The sequence below is a fragment of the Cygnus olor genome, chromosome 13 (genome assembly GCF_009769625.2).
Source record: "Cygnus olor isolate bCygOlo1 chromosome 13, bCygOlo1.pri.v2, whole genome shotgun sequence".
In the NCBI taxonomy this organism is placed as follows: Eukaryota; Metazoa; Chordata; class Aves; order Anseriformes; family Anatidae; genus Cygnus; species Cygnus olor.
The window spans coordinates 13,201,473-13,224,405 of NC_049181.1; the positions used below are offsets into that span (position 1 = coordinate 13,201,473).

A 22,933-nucleotide genomic window follows, 5' to 3' on the forward strand; every position below is an offset into this window, starting at 1 on the left:
GGCAGTCAGCCAAACATTGTAACTGCTGAAGAAATCTTTCTTGATTTACTCCTACATGAATATTCTTCGAATAGGCATGCTGCTTTATTAAGCTTCTAAATCATTAACAGTTTTCAAGTTAAGATAATTCCTTGTTAATATTATTTTGACTTTGTTTTATAATTGCATCTGGCTGAGGATAATGCCCACCGGTACTGCCTTGTCTAGGAGCTGCTTTATGTGTTGCAGAAGATGTATTTTATCTTGAATAAATACATTATGCATAACCCTTCTCTGTTCCAAACTAGTAAAGCTCAACTTTTTCAAAAGCAGAATGAAAAACAAAGTTCTAATTTTCAATTCTTTAAGCCTGGTAACTCTTTGGTTTCTTACACGTTTGCGTGCTGTCCTGCCACAGGTCCTATCATATGGGTCCTTTTTATCTCATCAGCCTCTGGAGACTGCTTAACCTTCGGCCTGGCCTTGCCTTCACTTTCCTTCCATTATGTTTTCACGCTTCTCACTCACCCTGATTGCTTGCCAGGCTTCTCTCACACCCTCCCCACTACCATTACTTGTGCCAACCTGTCCTTGCTTTCTCGTATGCTGTGACATACCCTTGCCTTATTGGAGTTCAAAATATGCAGAAAGCTCCTGGTGTGGAAGTCTGTCAGGTATTTCTGCTGTTGCCAACAGAGTTAAAACCACACCTGCAATTTGCTGTGAATATTTCTAGATTAATCGCATTTTTGAGTTGATCCGTATTAGCTGATGAATGCTGTCAAAGGCTACAACTAGCTACAGCTTTTAATAAATCATCAAGCTGCACATAAGCCTAGCTGCTTAGCTGGTATAAATTAGCAGCCCATTTAGCATTGGATGAAGACTTAGACAATTTACTTTTCTTTTTTTTTTTTTTTTTTTTATATTTCTAGTTGGAGCTCAAGAGGTCAAGATACGATTGCTTTTTGTTTTGTTAGCATTTTCCTTGCAATGCAATCTTGATTAGCGAGGAGCTACAGGAATTTTAAGTTTCAGAAGAATCACCACATGATCTGTCATGGCATAGACTCGTCAAATAAACTGTCCTGACCTGCTTTATAATTTCATAAGCTTTGTTACTGTCAAGCCCATTGACTTGAGTTTGATTAGCATGTATATTCTGGACAGGTGCACGAACCTCATTTAAAAATGGAAAATCTGTTTCTCAGTTGTTTGTTCAAACAGCTAATTAGTTTCACTTAAGGAAAAAAAAAAAAAGAAAAGAAAAAGGTGTTAACCAAAACTTTAGCCTAAGCCCTCAGCATTGATTCTTGTTTTGCCTTTCCTGGCTTGGCTTAAGTGTTTTGGTACCTAGTATTTTCTCTCCATGAAGATACTTATACAGCGTAGTGAAGTGATCTCAGTGTCTTTCAAACAGATTCACTCGGTTCCTTGCGCCATTTTTTCAGAGCACTTGGTCACTCCTGCAGCTCCCATCTTCCACAACTTCCATTCAGTTCCCGTGCCCCTGACGCCGGGACACTTAAGAGCCTGATGCGACCAACTCCAGAACACCCCCTGAAGCAGCTCTCAACCTCTCGAGCGCCGCCTTTCCCGTTTATCCCCGCTTGCGGATCAGCGACGGCCGAGGCAGCGCCGAGCCCTTGCAGCCCCGCCCGCAGCCACCTCCTGGCGCGGCTTCGCGCTCTGTCACCGCGCATGCGCAGCGCCGCCCGTGAAGCCCGCTAGAGGCCCGCCCTCTTCCCGGCGGAGGCAACGGCGCGGTGAGGGCCCGGCGGGCGTTGCGCATGCGCGGGGCGGGCGGCCGGGGGCCGGCGGAGCGGCGGCGAGGCCAGGCCCGGGCAGGGCGGGCGGCGGCGGCTGCGCCATGCGCGCCTGGTAGAGCGCGGCCGGAGCGGGGCCGGCGGGGCCGCCATGAACCTGCGGGGCCTCTTCCAGGACTTCAACCCCAGGTGAGGGCGGCCCCGGCGGTCCCCGGGCGGCTGCGGCTTTGCGGGCGGCCCCGGGCCCTGCCCGTCGCTGTGGGAGTCCCGCTGAGGTCGGGCGGCGCCCGGCCTCTTTCCTAGGGGCTGCGGGGTGTGGGGCGGGGGCTGAGGGCAGAGCTGCCCCGACGTGGGCACCTGGGGGGTGGGGAGGGCTTTGTGTGTGTGTGTGGAGGAGCTGCAGGGAGCAGGGCACCAGGGCTACCGGCGGTGTGTGTGTGTGTGTGTGTGTGTGTGTGTGTGTGTGTGCTGTGCTTCGGGATCTGGAAACCAAGGCGATAGTCACCCCAAATCCTGGGCTCCTGTCCCTGGAAACGAAGGCGATAGTCACCCCAAATCCTGCGCTTCTGGCTCTGCAAACTAAGGCAATAGTCACCCAAAGTCCTCAGCTTCTGTCCCTGGAAACTAAGGCGATAGTCACCCCAAATCCTGGGCTTCTGTCCCTGGAAACGAAAGCGACAGCCACCCCAAATTGAGCTTCCACAGTCCTGCCAAGTAGCTATGGATGCACGCAGCTCTTAAGAAAGCCAAGAGGCCCAGTTCAGATTGGCTGTGCTGTTATAAGATATTTTAAGACCGCGGCATAAAGTCCTCAGAATAACGTCTGCAGGTTGGCATGCAGCGCAGAGAGCCCTGGAAAATCTTGTTCATGAAAGAGGCCGTGCATGATTGCAGTTACAAAAAGCTGCGTTCAATCAGTTGTCTAGACGAGCGGAAGCATAACAAATGCTTCAGGAAATGCGTTGTTGCAGAGGGGTTCAAACAAACGCTCAAAGTACATGTGTTTGAAAGTAATGGAAAAGTAGGGGGAAGAAGTTTCAGAAGCTTATTAGGTTTTGTTATTGCTAAGCTCTGCTTGCAGCTTGTTTGGATGCAGTCTAAATGATGAATTTATTCATTTTATTCAGCCCTTTATCAGGGAGCGTAGTGATAGGACAAGGACTAATGGCTTAAACTGAAAGAGAGTAGGTTTAGATTAGATAGCAGGAAGAAATTCTTTACTGTGAGGCAGTGAACGGGCTGCCCAGAAGAGCTGTGGATGCCCCATCCCTGGAGGTGTTCGAGGCCAGGCTGGATGGGGCTGGGGGCAGCTTGGTCTGGTGGGAGGTGTCCCTGCCCATGGCAGGAGGTTGGAAGCAGATGGGCTTTAAGGTCCCTTCCAACGCAAACCACTCTGATTTATGAATGAACAAACTGAATGCTGCACTAGGGCAGGTAACTTAATCTTGAATGTTTTGATGTTTACTGGAACATTCAGGGAGCCCTGGTATTTAGCCACATGATGGTTCACTTCTGCTTTTATTGAGGAACCAGGGAAAGCACAAATTACACAAATACTGAACACTGGAAGCGTGTGAGTAGCCTAGGAAGGTGAAGGGTCTCTTTGCTGCTGTGAAGAGTGACTGTTGGTTTGTATCAGCCTGTCACGAAGTCGCTCCATCAGGCATGCCAGGAGGTGCTGACCCAGTAAAGCAGCTTTTTGTAATTAAAGGACACGTGAAATTGTTGTGCTGAACAGAAACAAAGCAGCTTGATATCTAAAAGAGGCGGTGCTGATTTAATAGGCGTTTTATCACTATTTGATGAGAGTGGAAGTAGGCAGGGTGAGTTATGCTGTTGGAGTAAAGATAATATTCCCGACTTGCTGCTTCACTCCGCAGTGAGCACTTACTGTTCTTTAGGTTATCCAGGCCTTAAAATATATATAATTACCTTGCTGAAGTGTTGTTGAAGTATAATTATGTGTTTTCTAAAGCAATCTGTGATCCTCTGGTGAATGGCACTCTAAGCGTGGATGACTTTTTCCCTTCCTGTAGTGTGAGGAAATCGTGTACTGTGTAATTATTTTGTCTGACTGCTGGGGGTGCAAACAATCGCTGTGCCACGGTTTTCAAGTATTCTGCAAACATTGATTCATTCCTAGGCTGACTTGTTTATAAAATGTATCAGCATAACTGTTTTAAACTTAGAGCAGGATCCTCAGTTAGAAATCTGACTTTTTGTCAGTAACTTTGTTAAAAATTTTAATCCCATTTTGTTTTAAGGGAGTATAAAAACAATCTGTGTTTATATCACAACATGGAACAACTTTTCATCTTTAATCAGTCTTTGACATTCAAAATTAAGCTACATAATTTATGTAACTTTATCCATGCTGTTTTTAACTTATTTCATTTGATTTGTACGAAGGAACGCGCTTTCCAGAAAGTGTACAACTGGCATGATTCTGAGCCTCTAATAACCCAGCTCCTGAGTGGATCCTTGTGGGAGGAAGCTATTTATAGGAGCCCATTCATTAAGTTTGTCATGCAAGAATGCTTTTGATGTGTTCCCTTGAAGCAATGGTTTTATGAGTGAAAGAGATGATATGCGATATTTGTGATGAAATATTTGACTCTTCAGATCCGATTTGATTCTTTGCAGAGAATTTTGACACACATTTTTGGATTGGAAGTGTTCTGATTAAATTTTAGCTATGACTGATTTTCTTGTTCTCTGAAATCTTTGTGTCAAGTTGCATGCCTTAATTTCTGTTTGTTTGTTTGTTTCCTAGCAAATTTCTGATTTATGCCTGTCTGCTGCTTTTCTCTGTGTTGCTGTCGCTACGTTTGGATGACAAAATTCAATGGAGTTACTGGGCTGTGTTTGCTCCGATCTGGCTCTGGAAGCTAATGGTGATTGTGGGTGCCTCAGTGGGAACAGGAGTGTGGGCCCGGAACCCGCAGTATCGGTAAGTTGAGGATATTTATTTTGCAGAACAAAGGGAACAGTGTGTGTTTTCCATATGAATCAAATTCCTAAATAGGTTTTCAAAAAACATAAGATCTACCATCCAGAAGGTTTGCTTTTAACATACGGGTTATGATAATCATTTCAAATAATGTATGCAAACAGCGTTATGCAGATATGGATGTCTTCGTCCTACTTGCAGCAGTTTATCACAGTCTTCAAGAATATTGTCTTGGGGAAGTTAAAACTTCTCATGGGGTGACTCTGCATCTTCCTGTTAGAACACCGGGAATTCTTTGCTTTAATATAATTTGTACGGACATACGTATCTTCACAGGTACCAGGAATGTGCTATATTTAATTGGTTACTTTCTAAACCAACTTCCTGAAAGGTACAGATCAGCTTGAAGAATGTTGGATTTTTTCTGTCCTTGTCATGTGTATAATCTCAGCGAACAGATGCAGGGATATTCAGTGATTCTTGAATATACAGCAAAGATGGAGAATTCTCCTCAGAAGTGAACTTCAGTTTTACAAGACATAGTCACATAGTTTAACACACTTGTATACATGGAACATCTGTAAAGTAAGATGTTTTTGGGAACAAATTTTGTAGATTCCTCTTCATTTTTTGTCAAAGTTGCTTAACAGTGATATTTCAATTGTGAGTGTAGGATAAAATAACTTCCAGACCTTTAAATGCATCAGTGCTGACCTTTTTTATGGTAAGGAAAAATGGGGAGCAAGTCCTGTTGCTTCATCAGCAACGTATTCTAATAGTGGTTAGTTGGGAGGAACATATACATTTGTTTAAAAATCAGGGGTTAATATCCAAAAATTAGTTGTCATAAATGAAATGTCTTGGGATGTTTGCAGGATGGTGTGCTCTCTTATTGGCATGTAAACTGAATGTTTCTTTTACCTCTTTTTAGAGCAGAAGGAGAAACATGCGTGGAGTTCAAAGCGATGTTAATAGCAGTAGGCATCCACCTGCTACTGCTGATGTTTGAAGTTCTGGTGTGTGACAGGATCGAAAGAGGAACCCATTTTTGGCTTCTGGTCTTCATGCCATTATTCTTTGTATCTCCCGTGTCAGTGGCAGCTTGTGTATGGGGATTCCGACATGACAGGTCCCTGGAGGTAACGCTTTGTTATGTGTAAAAATTGGGACAATGCAAGACTAGGAGTCTCTTGTTAGAGTGCCCCTCTGTAAAGCATGATGTGGATGACTGCATCAGTTCAATTAATTGTTTGCACTCACCTACTACAGTGAAAAATTAGGATTGGGAATAATATTTTTTCTAATCTCTTCTAATTTTTTTCAACTATGAAATTGCAGTGCGTTTTAAACCTGTTTTTTTATTGCATGTTAAAAGAACCTACCACAAACTGTGCAATATGAACTAATACTAGACACATAAAAACTGAACTTACTAAAAAACAAACAAGCAAACAAAACCTTCCACTGATAGCAAGCACTGTCCCTATGCAGAATCGAACTTCCAAAGCCCTAGATAATCAGGTCTGAAAATTTCTTATCCTTCCCAATCAGTGTGCTTAATTTGTCATTTGGGAGTGCAGATGGCAGGCGTAAACCAGTAATTTTCTGTGTTCTACCTCTAGCTCCTTTCCTCTCTGGTGAGATCCTTCTGGTTTTAGAAGAACTTCCCACAGTTGTGGCGGTCTTGATAGCATATATCAATATCATGGTGGGGCCAGAAAAAGCTTTCTTTTGTATGTTACTATTTTTATAGTCAACAAAGCAACATTTATTTAAGACATACTGAATTCATTAAATTTTGAGCCTACGCACTCCCAACCATACATGTGCTCGCCATACATAGCTCAAACGTTAACATGATTCTTAGAAAAAGATCTTTAACAATTGATCCTCTGATGTTATTATTTTTATTCTTTCTATTTGCCATTGCATTTTTCTGCTTGGTTGGTCTTACGCTAGAGCGTGGGTTTTCTGAGGTGTTTTCTGGTCATTTACCCTTTTGACTAAGCCAGTGTTACAAAATATTTAAAATCTAGTTTTCCAGTGTTGTTAAAGTAACTTGTACTTCAACGGTGAAGACTTCTGCAGTATGCAAGTACCTGGCACCTTTTCTCTCCCTGTGTTAAGAATTTCAAAGTATTTAGCCACGAGATCACTGTAGGCAACCTGTATGTTAGTGAAAAGCAGTACATACCGTCTGCCTCTGAGAAATATTACATTTCAAAGATGCCTTACTTTCAAAGTACCTGAGTGTTTAGTTAAAATAGGAAAATGTTTCTAACTTAAACTCAAGAGCATTAGTTAGTTCTTTCAGGTAATAATTCTGTTTTATTTTTTGAAATTCCTACCCACATAGGGATGGGCCATAAACATTAGAAACAGATCTTGCTGAGTCTGGTGTTTCATTGTTTTGCTTTCTCCAACTTGTCACAAACTTGATTTTTTTTTTTTTTTAGTATAATTTAGGGTTAGTTCTAATAGTAGTAACTGGGACACATGAAAAGCTTTCGTTTAATATTTTTGATGAAAACTATTGCTTTTTTGTATGCCTCAAAACTTAGGTATCTTGAGTGGGATTTTAAATGCCACTTAATTATACAGTAAATGATTGAATTTGGATGTTGTCTTTCAGTATTATATATATTCTTCCTAAAACTGACTTAAAACTGCGCTGCTCATGGTTTAAGATGAAAATTACATATATTTAATACATTACTGCAACAATTAAAATATATCTTTAAAGAAAGACAAACTTGATAATTTTGAATGTAAGGACTTTTTAGTACTTTAATTCTAGCAGTATTTCTTACCTGAAGAAAACAGCTGAAGTTGTTTTCTGATTCTGTTATTTTGTTTTTTGTTTTTTTTTCTCCAACCTGATTAGTTTGTTTTTTCTTATTTCTCTGCTCACTCTCATAGGTGCTGTAGGTAGAGCTTTTATTTTTGTTTTACATACCAGGAAGGCCTTCCCTCAGGGGATACCTGCATTGGCATTTACCATGTTGGGATCACAGCTCCTCAAGTTTAGGGATGCTTAGTAATATTTAATATAAATGCAAATGATGTTCCATATTGCAGTGATAAGTATAGGGTCAGAAAAGTCCTTTAACATATTACTTAGTTATCTCAGAGAGAACTTTAGAATGCGAAGTGTTAACTAACATTTCTTCTCTTTTTCTAGCTGGAAATCTTATGTTCAGTCAATATTCTACAATTCATATTTATTGCACTCAGACTAGATGAGATCATCAGATGGCCATGGCTTGTACGTAAAATGTGTTTTCTTCTTAAACTTGTTTAAATACTCAATTTCATTCAAATATTTACTACAGGGAACAGTTAATGTATGGTCAGAGTCCATGATCTCCCTTTTGCTCATTTAACAGTCCTTCACTGATGGTCTGATGCTTCATTCAGTAGTCCTGGGAAAGGCTGTTCCCTGAGTAAGAGCACAGCATTCCTTCCTTCAGGGGAAGAGAGACATGCTATCAACTGTAATTAATTAATTTCTGGTCAGTTGTTGGCAGGGGGAGGGCAGAATCCTAAAGAAAAGTTTCCAGTTGCAATACTAAACCAGCCAGAAAAATGATTGGTGAGTTAGGGAAAGTGTTGGTAAATATTGTGTGGTAAATAACTTGTTTTGTTACTACCATGCATCGAAATCGACCTCCTGTGGTCACTGTCAAAATATGCTGAGATCTACTGTTCCAAGTAGCTTTAGAATACAAAAGCTCTGTTCCTGTGTCTGGCTTTGTGTAAACTGCCATAAATCTGATAATCTGTCAAGATTATGACTGCCCTTACTATTTTTCAAAAAAATGTGGAAAAAGATCTCATTCAGAAACACTTGGAGTAAGGTGTCCAATGTAGAAAATGCTTGCTAAAGTCAATTTCAAGTACTGTTTGAACTTACTTTTTAAGTTTAACTATATTGACTTAATTTTAAATTTTCAGCTTGATGGGGTTTACAGAGCTTACTGAGGAACCCCAAAGAGTTGATATGGCTTATAACAATGCATGTGATTTGCAAAGCTTTTCTGCTAGAGATTAAATTAGTTAGACCATTACACTTGATTCGTTTTTATGCTTAATATGTGGACTTGCTTTATCTAAAAAAAAAAAAAAAAAAAGAGTGAAAAATGCATCACTGGGTGGGGTGCAAAAGCAGCTAACTTCTTTAATTTTTCTTTCAGGTTGTTTGCGTTCCACTGTGGATCTTGATGTCCTTTCTGTGTCTCGTGGTGCTCTATTACATTGTGTGGTCTGTTCTGTTCTTGCGCTCCATGGATGTGATTGCTGAACAACGGAGGACGCACATAACAATGGCTGTCAGCTGGATGACAATTGTAGTCCCCCTGCTCACGTTTGAGGTAGGATAAAGCCTAAAGTTTTATATATCTTGTTCTTTGTTCAGAGGGGGGTGAATGTTGCTCTCTTTGAACTCGTTAAAATGAAGATACCGCATTTTGTTCGGAATAAAATATTAAATGCAAATATGAAGGGAAAACCAAGAATTGTGTGCTTTTGAATTTTTGTGTGTAAAATGCCCCACATTGGAACCATAAAAACCCATTTCCATGGAGCTGTTTTTCCTAACAAATTTGTGAAGTTAAAGATCAGTGTGTTTAAAAGAAGCTTGGAAATGTGTATTACAATGGATATTAGAAATTGATGTTGTATATTTTTTTTCTCCTTTAGATTTTACTAGTACACAGACTAGACGGGCACAATTCTTTCTCTTTTATACCCATATTTGTTCCTCTTTGGCTTTCACTGATAACTTTAATGGCAACAACATTTGGGCAAAAAGGAGGAAATCACTGTAAGTACTTAATTATCATTGATGGAAACTAAGAGTGAAACTCAGGATTTAAATGCATTTTACTAAGACTTCTATTTTTAAGAAGCATTGTTCTGTGTGTATTGTCTCATAAAATAGTTTAGATGCATCTGTTACTGCTCCCTTGAGATGGTTCTCCGAAGTTTGCAGTGTTTATAGTGTATCTTGGTCTTTTTGCTATTAATATAACAGCATGGATGTTTCTGTTTGGATGCAAGTTGAGATCCCAGTGGGGTTTTAATTGTAAGTTAGCTTTTTGTCCTTGTTCCTGGGGGTTTCACTCTCATGGGATATGACTAGATCCTTCTATTCTGGGTTCTGAAAATAGTGTACCACCTATCATTGTAATTGGCACTAGTAGCCTGAAGTAGCTTTCTCTGTCCTCTCTGGCTAAATAGTTCTCTGTGCTGCTTAGATATGACTTCAGTTGCATGGGCGGCCAAGTGTAAATTTACCACTTTATTTCCTCAATAATTACCATTGCTGAAAAGAGCATTTACCCTTTCAGCCATATAACAGTACTGACTCAGTGTAGGTGAGTAGCTCTTGCTACCCAAATTGCAGTTAGTGTTCTTTCATGACAAGACAATAAAACTTACTAGGATTTGTCAGAGTTGAAAGAAACCAGCTGTGATACTTATTTCATAAAGTTCATTTTGGTCCAGTTGTGAAATATGTTGAATTTCTCTCTTCAGTCATGAGTGTGTATCTTCACACTTAGCTTACTTTTTTTTTTGTATGGAAAACTGTTCTGGGTGATTTTTTTTTTTAAAGTATGCTGTTGATGATTTGTAGCCAAATTAGTCATTTGGAAAGCCAGACATCCATTTTGTATTCTGTAGGGTTAGTAAGCATTGTAAACGTAAAAATAAATAAATAAATAAAAATCTGAAGTGATCCTCAGAAGACTTGCATGAAGATCCACCATTAAAGAGTGCTAAGTGAAATTCATCAATGGCCATCAAGTATGGCCAAAAGATGGGTTGTATAGGATCTTCCCTGGCAAATACTCAGTACCTTTACTTCTTTCACTGAAAGATTTGCCTTGGTGGGCAGGCTGTTCCTTTCAATGCTGACCTTTTGGTATTGGTTAACAGAAGAGTGCCATCTGCTGAGTTACAAGTGCCGCTTAGTTAAATGCTCTCTTTCAAAATCTTTGCAGAAAAAATAGATGACGAACAGAAGAGGTACTGTTGTTTTTAATCTAGCGTAGATAATACCGAAGATGAGATGCTCATGTCATTACATCATATTTAGCTAACAACAAAAATATTTGGGGAATACTGAACACATACACTTACTAATCACTGTCAGCCTATGCCATCACAGCCTCTCTGGTACTGTAACCTATGTGTATCAAATAAAAATTGGCGTGAAAGTCTTCCCGTGTGACATGGATCGCTGGAGAGATGCAAGGCCTCTTGTGTTCTTTCTGCCTACATACCGATTTGATCTGTCACTGCTTAACACATGAGATGCTGTGGATTCTTGCTCTGGTAGCTTAGCTCTAATACATACATATGCACATGCAGACACACGTGTGTAGGTATCTGACCTTTAATGCTATTATGATAGGTGTAAGTGACACTGAGAAGCAGCACTAATGTAAATTTTAAGTTGTTCATATGGAAACAATCAAGAGAACTGAAGTAGGCAGATAAAGCAGTTCTTGGTTTCTTTAATTAAATTCTTACCTATTTCGTAATCATGTGAAACCATTCTTTTTCTATTTTGTAATCATGTGAAATTTTTTTTTTAGGGTGGTTTGGAATTCGCAAGGACTTCTGCCAGTTCCTGCTTGAAATTTTCCCGTTCTTGCGAGAATATGGAAATATTTCCTATGATCTTCATCATGAAGATAATGAAGAAGCAGAAGAAACCCCAGTTCCTGAGCCACCAAAAATTGCACCAATGTTTCGAAAAAAGACTGGAGTGGTCATAACACAGAGTCCGGGGAAATACGTGATTCCACCTCCTAAATTAAATATCGATATGCCAGATTAAGATGGCAACAGCCTGTTAAACTGGAACTGGGAATCAAAAGACAAATGCAGCTCATCTCATGCCTTGTCCCAATTACTTAAAAATAGCTATTGCTTGATCAGTGGCTTGGATCACAGAAATCAGATCTAGAAGATAAATTGAGGTTTTTCCACAGAGATTTTGTGAACCTTCCCAATGGCTTGGTTGCACACTTGCCTGTATAGTATTTATATGAACATTTTAGCAGTGTAATATATTGTTTAAAAGTCTCGTCCTGTACAGTATAAGTATTATCTAAAAGTATTTTTTTAAAAAGCCTGTATGAATTGCCTATGCTATTCTAAGTGTCTTTCAGGTCTCCTAAATATACACTTGATTTTCATGTCTGTACTAAGTACTTTGGAGATGTCTTGGTATAGTACCTCTTTCCTTCTTTTCTTTTTCAGCCACAATCATTACCTTAACTGCAAAAGCACAGGAGTTTTGCGCTTCTAAGGCAAGACTGGAAAGCTTTTGAGGGGGGTGGAATGGAATGTATCGCAGCTTTTAAATGATGCTTTTGAGTTAGCTATGCGAATTGTTATGTAAGTATTTCAACTTTTGCACTGGCTTGGGAGTTAAGTGTTGCTTTTCCAGGTTCATTTTTCTAGCTCCTTTTGAGCAACATGTACACCGTTCTCCCATTAGTTTGGCAGTTTAATAAACTCTTTCTTCTTGTGTTGTGTATGTAATTTACACCTGAAGCATTAGTTGCAGGTTTTATAGCTGGTATAAACATAGTAACTTGGTCTTCATTACCACTTTTTTTGTATGATAACTTTAGAAAATGACTAATGAACCAAATGACAAATGAAAATGAACTGGTCCATGTTGATAAAGCACTTTCTTATTTGAGAGATCTGATTTTTTCTACAAAGGCTGTCAGGTCACGGGGCCCTATACTGCAGTCTGCTCCCTCTATCATATGCACATGTACTTAACCCATGAATGAGAAAATCTAGTCTTCTTTAAGTTTAAAATTTACAGCAGATGGTGTATATCATATACACACATCCTGTCCAGTAACAATGATAGAAGTCTGCTCTCAAGCACCATTTTTCTGAAGAGTCTTTCAAGTATTTCTTCATAATGCCTCATATAACATTATGCTTGTATTTGATCACAATTTAAATCGACACACAATACCTCAACCAATGTTAGAAAATTCTCATTTATTTACAGTTGTATGTATATTTAATCTACTAAAACATCAGTAATTTCCAATAATGATCATAAAAATGAGATCTTGATTATCTTGCTTCAAAATAGCAATTCTTGCTACTTCAAACAATTCATACTGGAAGGAATACTAAGTAGTTCACTGGTATTCAGGATGGTGACTTGTGAATAACCAGTTTGCATTTAGGCAGGAAAAAAATACAGTGTGGGGCAACTCCTATCATTCTGAGGGGATCAGTTCATCAGGGATGTTCACCTGCCACACACCTCTAAACCCTCTGGCAGGAATTGGTTCCAGGAGCCATCTTGGATTTGAAACAACAGTCAAATACTTCTGCTCTAGATTACTAAGGACAGCTTTGTTTTCCAGCTCCAAAACCTTTTCAGGAGGTAAATTTTCTGGATATAGTGATGTCTCTCCAATGTCAACTAATCCTGTATTATAAAAGGAGAACAATTAGTTGGTGATTGAATTCCTAGAAAAAAGTTTTCCACGAGTAAACCTCCCAGAGGACATACAAAGCAGCTAGTGTACATTACCAGAAGGACACAGTACGAAGCATGCACACTTTAAGCAAGTGTTGATCACTGCAGAAGACAGCCTGTATGACTGAAGTTAGGCTGCTTCAAGAACAGTTGAAGCATGCGGTAATAACACAGCAATAGATGATTCTGTTAAAAGAAGCCTGCATCTAATGAGACAGAGATGCTACCAAAAACTCCTGAGCTACATTTGGCTTGAAGTAGCTTCATTAAAGTAAAATCGTCTGCTCGTATCAGGACTCTATCAACATCTTAAAATCATTAAGCCATGTGGAAATTCTCACTCTCTGGAACCTGTTTTACTCTCATAAAATTTACTTACCTCAATGAAAGTCACAAAAGGGAATTTCTGTGCTGTTTAACGATTAAAAATTTTAAAATAAAGATCAAAGAAGCTCTTATACCCACTCCACGGTTTAGTATGCAATTTATATGAAGGCTACAAATCCACATGTTACTTAATACCTAACGATTTTCAGAACTGTAGAACTGGAACAATTTTCCGGAACATGTAATAGCCATAATTTACTTTGCAGGAATAGCTAAAAATATTCAAATAAGAATGCAAGATAGATGGCATGAGAAAAGAATTGACACCTACAAAGAAAAGTGCAAAATGAGCACCTGATACAAACTTTGCAAGTATTCAGTGCAACAACATTATTATATTGTGCTGAAATACAAAAAGCATCACTCTATCCAAACTTTGTTACAGAAATAAAATTCTTTACTGCCCAAATAACAAGACTGTTGGAGCATTTGTAGAACTGAAATAGAATTTATGTAATAATCTGACATGCAAGGCAGTACAATGTCATAACTCCACTTGACTATGAGTACAGTAAAATTGTTTCAGTAAGAGTTCATAAGCTCAAAAATGAAAAAAATGTGGAACTGATATTTATTATCATCAAACAAGATACTATCCAACCTTTTTCATACTATCTTACTGTATGAATTGGCACAAATTTATTTTATTTCCTAGTTTTTTGTAGAGGTCTGAATCTATTCTAGAAAGAATAAGGGTCTTCTCCTACAGTAATCTGGGCTGTGTGAAACATATTCCTGTTTTTCTCTTGATGCAATTTCCACAGCCTGAGGTAACAGCAAGCAATTAAGCAGGCAGATATTTTTTTCTCTTTCATTTTTCGTATTTTGTAGCAGACTCCAAGGAGGAGGTTCTAGAGGTCAAAGATAATTTTAAGAACTCAAGGCCCTAAAAGAGGCCTGACTGAAACTCCTTATCCCAAAGGTCAGAGATACTTCAGGACACCCGTTTCCAGCACACTGGAAAAGGACACATTTAATTTGCAATGTCCCTCAAGGAGCTGAGCTTACAGCAATGGGGACTTGAGGTAGACCCTGGCCACAACTCAGTCAGCGCTACCTCAAAGCAAGTGTTAAAGCAATGTTATAATGAGCATAGCCATGAACAGCAGGCGTGTGACTGAAGCAAATACGCTAACAGATGAAATGTTTGCTTGGAAAATATAATCCAGGGTTGCTTACCTGCAATAACTCCCCTGCCAAACTTCTCCCCTTCATCCAACAAGTCTTGCACTTCCCCTGCCGTCATACCAAGCCTACTCAGAAGAATAGCTCGCCACGTTTCATCCTCCCAGTCCTTGAGGGCTATGTGGACGGCGATGGTGCGGTTCTGGTAGTGGGCGAGCACGGGCCGCCAGCGAGTCTCGATCGTTTTGACTTTGTTTAAAACCAACCCTGCGTAGGGCTGCCGGAACGAAAGGCAACCGAGCTTCATCCTTCCCCGGACATCAGCACCTGTTGGTTCCGAGCAAACACAAGCGCCCCGCTGTCAGCCTTCGGAAACCCGCGGCCGCCCCCAACCGAGCTCCGGGGCCAGCCGCCAGGGGGGACCCGCGGCGCCGGGAGCCCTGCCCGGGGCAACGAGGGGAGGCGGCGGCGGCCGGCGGGGAGCGGAGCCGCGGCCCTGCCCGCCCCGCTGCCGGGGCCTGGCGGCTTCCACCCGCCGCGGCGGAGCCGGGCTCGGCCGGGGGCCTCCCGCAGGGCCGCGGCCCTCCGCGCTGCCGCCTCACGGCCATGGAGGCGCCGAGGCCTCCTCGCCCTCCTCCTCCTACCTGTCCCCGGGGCCGGCGGGAAGCTGCCTGGCGGGGCCGCGGCAGGAGGCGGGCGGCTCGGCTCGGCTCGGCTCGGCTCGGCCCTGCCGCCTGTGGGCGGTGCTGCGGGGGGATCTGCGCTGAGCCCCGCCCGGCGGCTGGCTGGGGTTGACCTGGCCGCCACATGCTTAAGCGTGCGTTCCTTTCTTTTTTTCAAATTATTTTCCTGAATTCCACAAAAAGAGCGGCTTTCTCCCAGCCGGCTCCCCTCGGGGAAGTGGGGGTAACGGTTCGAGCCCGCTGAGGGCAGAAGGAGTCCGAGGAGCCTGGCTCCCTGTTGAGGTGGCTGCTCAGGGGAGAAGGGAGCTGGCGACCCCGGCACCTCCGGAATTAACAAAACTTGTTGGTCTCTCTCCTCCCTGCTTACCTTAGCTCGATTTTGACAAATTTCCCCCGAATGTTTTCATTCAGCCCCGCTTGTTCTGCCCAATCTTTTTTGCACGCTGTTGCCAGTTAAAAATGGATGTTTTGCATCAGTGGTTTAGTGTTTCCAGTTTGAACTGCAGTTATTGTTTAATAATAAAAGTTTTATCTTTGCTAGTTTCTCTGGGATCCCAGGTAGGCCATCCCTTGGACTAGGGAGCTGTAATACGTGAAGGCCTGGTGAATGCAAGAAAAATCAGTGATTGTACAGGAAAGGCTTAACGTGGAAGAGAAGGGGCTTGAAACAGGTGTATGCCCCCACCATAAGTGTTCAGTTTGACTGAGTTAATGAACCTATATTTTACACCTGCATACGCATCTGTTTTAACAGTTAATTTCTGTCAGAGACAAAGTGACCTTCATAAGACACCTGCTAATGCTGAATGCAGACGGGCTGTAAAAAGTGCAGCAAATTAATCAGTTGAGAGCCTGTCTGAATTTCTGCACATACAGAATATACAAAATGAACTTGTATCTGTATGTAGCTGGGGCTGTATCCAGCATTTCAGGGTTATAAATGTGAGAAGTATTTGGGGAGTTCTTCCATGCACGTAGCATCTTTGAAAAAGAAAGAAGGGAGGAGAGAATATTCGCAAAAGGGAGTGAATTTGGAGTAGAAGTAAAAAGCAGGAGAACAAAGCAGGAAATCTGGGAGAGATGGAAGGGGGAAAATTGGTAAGATTTACAAAGGGGAAAGAGAATTATCACCAAGCTCACATCCTGATGTTGAATTCTTATTTCAGTGACTTTCAGAGCTTTATTAAAGTATATCTTAAACCGTGAGAAATCTCAAAATAATTTTATGAATTGCAGGACCTCAAAGGAAGAGAAGAGAAATCTGCTAGAATTCCACTGAAAGCAAGATGGGCTGTTCCTTTACTTAAGAAAGGCAGAGGAACTTCATACAGCAAAAAGTAAGATTAAAAGGATGTTTTTGTCCATGTCTGTCACTATATGAATAACAGACATTTCCAGTAAAGTTTTTCCTGTTACTGTATTATTCTTTAAGTGCACTGGAAAGCATGGTTAGATGGTTCTCTTCTGATTATAAGCCCATCAGGTAGTTTTTATGATGGCTGGTTTTGGTGAACAGTTCAAATAGACCTTTGGTGATTGCTTTGTATTCTGAACTGTTTTATGGCTGATAGAGTTTAACTGTTGAGACCTCATTTTTCTTATTACCATTTTATGAAGTTTCTACTGTTCTCGTAATCCTTTTTTTTTTTTTTTTTTTCTGGATATTTCTAACACCATGTTCAAAATGCTCCAGATGGAGTCATTCTAGTCTTTTATCTAATGCTATAATGACAAAAGAAAGTAATAGATGACATGAATTTAAGGTCATTGTAGTTTTTACAGGGTTATTATTTTAAATGTCTTTTAGCTTTGAGCTATTTCCATCTCACTAGATGTGCATGGTTAGTTGAGGAACTTGTTGAATCTGTTTAGAGTTGCAAGTATGTAATGAGCTTTCGTGCTTTTTCTTGTATTTAATTTTGGTATTTTTCCATGACATACTTGGTTTCTGAGTTTATCTAGTTTATTCACATAATTTTGGCTAATGTGGCTTTTTCACGTGCTAACACCAATCCTGAATTATCTAATTTTGGCATAGTATTTGATATGATAAACTCAACAACAGGAAATTCTACAAGTTTGGTTCTACATTTCTGTAAAGTATACTTCATTCATGTGTCTCTAAATTTGCTTTCCTTAGGGTATCCCTTATTTTAATTTTATGGTAGAATAAAGACTGCAAAATTCTCTTTGCAGAGTGTTACTGCTTTCTGTGGAGCTAAAACAATGTCTAGTACATCATTTATAAGGACTCAGGTCTGATCTCATCTAGATAGGCAAGCATTGCTGCGCTTCCTGTCAAATTTGCTTAGTAGCTGATTTTACATGATTCAGTACACAGCAATATGTGCTGGGGTATCTTAGGTCAAAATCAGGTCAAGATACTTGGTGATCAGTTACCCACTTCTGAAATGAACTGTAAAGATGCAGTGCAGTGTGTTCCAGGCTATTGGAGTACAGAACTGAAATTTCAGGTGTTGATAAACCATGAAATACAACACAGTGCAGTACAATTATTTGTACTGCGTGGTCACTATTTAGTAATAGTCGTTCACAAGAAGGTAGGACATGCTGACATATGAACATCTATTACTATTTTCTGCCTTTTAGGACATCAATGCGAAGTGTGATTTGGTATTCTTTTGGTAGCAATTCCACCTGAAGTTCTACCAGCCTTCTACATTTACCCCTCTTCCCTTAATTTTACTCTGGCTTTCATTCTCACTGTCATTTCCTGCTAGCTCAAAGTATATATGAAACTATGGCAAAAGGACTTGATTCCACATGTTTTAAATATATATATATATATATATATGTTGGGTTTTTTTTACCCACAAAGGATATTTTTAACATTGATCGTTTGTTTCACTGATCCTGCTTACAAATGTCCCTAAAAGTTGGGTGAAAAAACGTGCATGGAGGGGAGACTGGGGCATGAATCTCTTACCTTCTTCCTGACAGCAAAGCCACAGTACTTGGAGCAGTAGTTTTAGATTCATTTCCAACATTCTGCATGCTCCACCTACCATTTTGCTCTTTCAACTGCAGAATTAAGAATCTGCTTAAGGTCTGTTATATCAAGATTGCGTGGTGTTCAGAGCCATAGTGACATAAAGGTCTTTTGGGCACTGGTTCTAGTATTAATACTGGAGATATACATCACAGGATCTTCTAGCAGAACATGTTTGATCCTGATCACATATGGCATGGGGTGACAATTTTCACAAATTAGCATTAGCACGTAATGTGCAGCATATGCTGATGATGCGCTATTAATGTAGGCTGCTGGGTGTCAAGTGTTTTGTCTGCATAAAGCCTTTTGGCTCAGAGTTAATTGGTCAAAATATTTTTCCCCACAAGCACTTTGTTTTATGTGATTGAAGAATTTTTGATCTGGTAATAGAAATGCAGGAGTACTTTCTTTTTTCTTGGTGACGTATAGGTTTTGTTTAACATGCATACTTCATTTCTTATAGTTAGTTGAGCAGGACCAAATTTTAAGAGCTTTGTTAACTTAATGCTGCTGTCTACTCTGTGCCCATGCTTCTTGGTCTTCTCCAGCTTTCCCCTAGGTGGCACCATGACCCACAGAACAGCTCACGTAGACTTCAGAACAAGCCACTTGTGACTGAAGATGTGTCTGCTGAGTGATGCAAACACATTTTCAAACACTACTTGGTTGCCCTTCCTTTAAACGCTTGTAGCATTTCTCCACAGACAGCATTCTTGTCCTGCTAGATCACAAATGCTAGTGATTAGAACATGGTCAACAAATGGTTTTAGTAGTATGAACTACTCATTACTTGCAAAATTAACTTGGAAGTATCTTGTTTAGATAATTTTATTCCTTTGCATTAAAGGGAGGGAGGACACTGACACTTTGTGTCCATAGACTGTGGCATTCTTGTGCTCGCTTGGGTAACAAAGAACTACTGTTGTCTGTGTAAGAGCTTCATGTTACTACATGCTTCATTGAGATCCTACCAGGGCTCCAGTCCTGGTCCTGCTATGCTGCCAGTGTTGCAAGTTTGCATCTCTCACATTGTTTCTCTAGCTGTTAAGTATAAATACCTGTGGGGTATGTGAAAGGTCTGCTTCTCAAATGCACTGAGATTAAGCATAAAGAATTTAATCTGATGCTCTGAAAAGGCACGTAACCAACTTTTCTAGGAGGAATGCGCTGTGTCATTAGCTACATGGCTTGTATTCATACTCAATCTGAAGAAAGCATACCCGTTCTTCTTTGGATTAGATGGCAATAGAAATTTAATGATGAGAGGGGAAAAAAAAAAGGCTAATCCTAGCCCACAGCTTTGTTACAGACATTCATAACTGGATATGAGTATGAGATACTTTAGTAAGTAACTGATGTCCATGTTTAGACTTCATAAGGCAGGAACGTGTATGTTGCAGTGAGCTGTTCTGGAGCCAGTGTTTCAGCCACTACTGGACCAAAAATTGGCATGATATTTCTGATGTGCTGGCACTGGAGATGGTGTTTGTCTGCAGCAGCTGCTCTGCTTTCGTGGTTCCCAAACAGCACATGTGAGGGTTTACCTCCGGTGGAAGAAGCATTCTGTCTTCTGAGATGTGACACTAAAATAACAGCAGATATTTGGGATAAAAGATATTTGTGGTTTTGCAGCTAGCGTTATGTTGATGATAGAGCTGAAATTGAAAGGCAATGTGATATCTACCTGCTGTCCAGTCCTACAGGTTGTTTGAGAATTTTTGCATAATGCAAAGGGTGATGGAATTATTATTGTCTCTGGATGTAATAGTGTCTCAAAAGTTGATATTATGAAGACTTTTGTGGTCTTCTGTTTGGAGCATGATTCTCTGTTGTTGTTGGTTTTTTAATGATTTTAAAATAAACAGAACCCATATTTTTGGAGTTAATGTGGTTAACAGAGATCAGATCTGTGTCCTAGAATGCTTGTCTTGCAGACTTCCACAGTCTAACTGGACATAAAAGAACAATCATCATGCAGGCAGTTTATTTCTGCCATGTTAAAATATGACTTAGAATTGACAGTAAGCAGCAAAGAAAGAAATGATTATGAATAGGAATGGTTCTAAGTCTGTAATTCTTCATGAAAGAATTGTTCTTGATTTTAATATCTACACGGTTGCAGCTGTCCTCTATTTGCTATCAGTTGCAGAATCGATGTTAGCAAAACTCTAAAATGCTCTTTTTCCATATATCTTCTTCCTGTTTATCTTCATCTGTTAGACTGATTTGTCGTGCCTGCCTACATCACAAACTACCAAGGTGTAGAGCTGGCACTGTGATGCTGGTGTGCACAGGGTAAGTATTTCAGGGGGTCACACTGCCTCTGATCTGATCCCATGGGGGCTGTTCCACATCCTACAATTATTTGCTTCAAAAGATCCTAACCTGAACTAAAACACCAATATAGGTGCAACCTGTATCCACTGTATCTGACAGCACCAAACTGACTATGTCCAATAAGCAAAATGTAGCTTAAAGTCTATTCACACACAGATGCTTTTGGCATTTTTAACAGGCCCTCATTGCCTTGTTACACTTCAGAAAAAGTGACAGTCCAACCGCACAACAGTGATGGCATGTTGGATGTCTGTTGTGCCTAGGCTGTTTTTGTCAGAGAGAGAATTCTTGTTTAACAGCAAATTCTCATTCCTTTTCTATCAATACATTACTTTACTGCTCATCTAATCTGTTTTCTCAAACAGATCTGATTTGTATGGTTGCTTAGTAAAGCAAAATCTTGCCAAGCTACTTCCTTCGCTTTTAATAAAGCGTTGATCTTGTGAGTTGAAATTCATATCTGGAAAGACAATATCCTTCTGCAGCTAAATTGTGTCATGCTACGATCAGTGCTGTGTTGACCAGAAATGCATTGCTAGGGGCCAACATTTCTTTCTGAATTCTTGTTGCGGTTCCAGTTCACAGATTTGGAGAAAGCCCTAAAAGCAGGGGATAGTCTTTTAGATTGACTGGTCTGGTACAAATATTCTGTATTTAATATATGATTGTATAATGTCATTCCCAATGTGCTGCCAATGTTTTTGCCTAGGTGATGGTTGGATATTAATGACAGAAGTAACAGGATGCAAGGAATACACTCACTTGTAAAGAAGGAGGAAGTTAGGGCTGTGTGACAAAAAATAAGACTCTGGACCAGGCTGGTCAAGGTGTCCTTTTCAGATAGAGAATTCAAGCTTTGATCCTAACTTGAGGGTGCCCAGGTTCCTGGTGCCTGTAGTGCCCCGTGATAGGGCACGGGTTCACAGGGGTTCTGTAAAAAGTCAACTCAAGCGCCACAGCAATTGTAAGTTCAGTATCTCTGCTTGCTTTCTTTTATTCCTTTTTTTTTTCCATTTTGTTATATTATCCTGTTATTTCTTAAAATTCTGTTTCTTTTGAGTTCATTTTTTTCAGCTTAAGCATTTATCAAAAGTTTGATATTTTGTAGGAGGAAGTTCGTGTCTATACTTAAATTTAAACTTTGATTAAACTGTGCATTTCCCTTATCAGTGTTGTATCAATAACCTCTATATATCAGTAAATAGGGGTTTAATATGAAAGGTGGCATTTATGTGGTCAAATCACATTGGAAGGAGATCTTTCTAGTAGGAAATTAGTGTGTAAAATCAAAATTTCAGTCTTGCTGGCTTGTTTTTTTCCTAAATTCTGTATTTTTATATTTATATAACAACTGACACTTTACAGTGTAGTTCCCTTAAATATTTTGATTCCTTTTGCGAACATCAGATAGAAGGAAGGCCAAAATTTAAAAATGTGGCTACGTAAGTTTTGCCTGTGAAAATCTGAACATTTTTAATGTATGAGCTCGCTGCTGAGAACGCCAACAGAAGTTTGTGGAATGAGTCAGTCACAGAGCGCTATCTGGAACGTGGAGCTGGCAAGTCTCTCACTACGAGCCTCATCAAAAGGAGGTGTTACCCCCTCTGGAAGGTGGCTTTGCTCTACTTTCTTGTTAGGCATTTGCATGCATGAGGAACGGATCTATAGAACTAAATAAGTAATAATAATCCGCTGCAGCATTTAAACAGCTGGCATACTTGAGTTTCGAGTGTGCACAGAAAATACCAGAGTAAAAACTAAATGTAGTTAAATCTGTACAGAGGCTGAAAATAGCAGATCTAGATATAAATATTTAAACCTACTTGAAGTGTGATATATCGATTTTGGCAGAGTTGAAGACAGTAGAGCCTAACATGCTGTTAGTGCCTGTGAAAATGGCACGGGGCAAATGCAGCGTACCAAGGTTTTGCGGCTTTAGATTTCCACAAGTAAAGTGTTTCTTCACCCAGTACTTAAAATCTAAAGCTGCAATGGTTTTTAACCTCAGGAGCTATGGCTTCGTGTTGCTGTGAAAGACTTTGTAGTGGCTTCACAGTCCCAGTATTTACCTGACCATCACCTATTACATACTCTTGCTGTTTAAAATGGTTGTAACATAAATTACAAGCTGCCTGAAACATTCATTGTCATCTCTATGACACGATA

General features: G+C 40.2%; 2 protein-coding genes and 1 long non-coding RNA gene across 4 annotated transcripts; 2 read left to right on the forward strand and 1 right to left on the reverse strand.

Annotated features, from left to right (window-relative positions):
* The first annotated feature begins 1,711 nt into the window (after positions 1-1,711).
* Positions 1,712-12,235, forward strand: TMEM185A (transmembrane protein 185A). Of its 2 annotated transcripts, none has more exons than XM_040572534.1 (7): positions 1,712-1,745; positions 4,519-4,695; positions 5,627-5,834; positions 7,877-7,960; positions 8,889-9,065; positions 9,394-9,517; positions 11,295-12,235. In XM_040572534.1, the coding sequence occupies exons 2-7, from the start codon at positions 4,637-4,639 to the stop codon at positions 11,537-11,539; spliced, it is 897 nt and encodes a 298-aa protein (XP_040428468.1). In that variant the 5' UTR covers positions 1,712-1,745; positions 4,519-4,636; the 3' UTR covers positions 11,540-12,235. The 2 variants fall into 2 exon arrangements, with proteins under 2 accessions (XP_040428468.1, XP_040428467.1); XM_040572533.1 differs by lacking the exon at positions 1,712-1,745 and adding an exon at positions 1,791-1,934.
* A 477-nt stretch (positions 12,236-12,712) lies between these two features.
* LOC121077341 (protein EOLA1-like) lies at positions 12,713-15,525 on the reverse strand. Its single transcript, XM_040572535.1, has 3 exons — positions 15,379-15,525; positions 14,789-15,061; positions 12,713-13,171 (listed from the first exon to the last, which is right to left on the reverse strand). The coding sequence occupies exons 2-3, from the start codon at positions 15,039-15,041 to the stop codon at positions 12,957-12,959; spliced, it is 468 nt and encodes a 155-aa protein (XP_040428469.1). The 5' UTR covers positions 15,042-15,061; positions 15,379-15,525; the 3' UTR covers positions 12,713-12,956.
* LOC121077342 lies at positions 15,379-20,481 on the forward strand. The gene is made up of 3 exons (XR_005823988.1): positions 15,379-15,551; positions 16,654-16,754; positions 18,979-20,481. It is a non-coding gene; the product is annotated as an uncharacterized LOC121077342 (long non-coding RNA).
* Positions 20,482-22,933: the final 2,452 nt, after the last annotated feature.

What these genes read in the sequence shown, in the direction of transcription:
- TMEM185A (XM_040572533.1), top strand. Translation starts at nt 1,897, where the DNA reads ATGAACCTGCGGGGCCTCTTCCAGGACTTCAACCCCAG. An exon ending in GCCCGGAACCCGCAGTATCG is followed by an intron (nt 4,696 to 5,626) that starts GTAAGTTGAGGA and finishes ACCTCTTTTTAG; the next exon opens with AGCAGAAGGAGAAACATGCG. An exon ending in GCAAAAAGGAGGAAATCACT is followed by an intron (nt 9,518 to 11,294) that starts GTAAGTACTTAA and finishes TTTTTTTTTTAG; the next exon opens with GGTGGTTTGGAATTCGCAAG.
- LOC121077341 (XM_040572535.1), bottom strand. Translation starts at nt 15,041, where the DNA reads ATGAAGCTCGGTTGCCTTTCGTTCCGGCAGCCCTACGCAGGGTTGGTT. An exon ending in TGGCAGGGGAGTTATTGCAG is followed by an intron (nt 13,172 to 14,788) that starts GTAAGCAACCCT and finishes TTTATAATACAG; the next exon opens with GATTAGTTGACATTGGAGAG.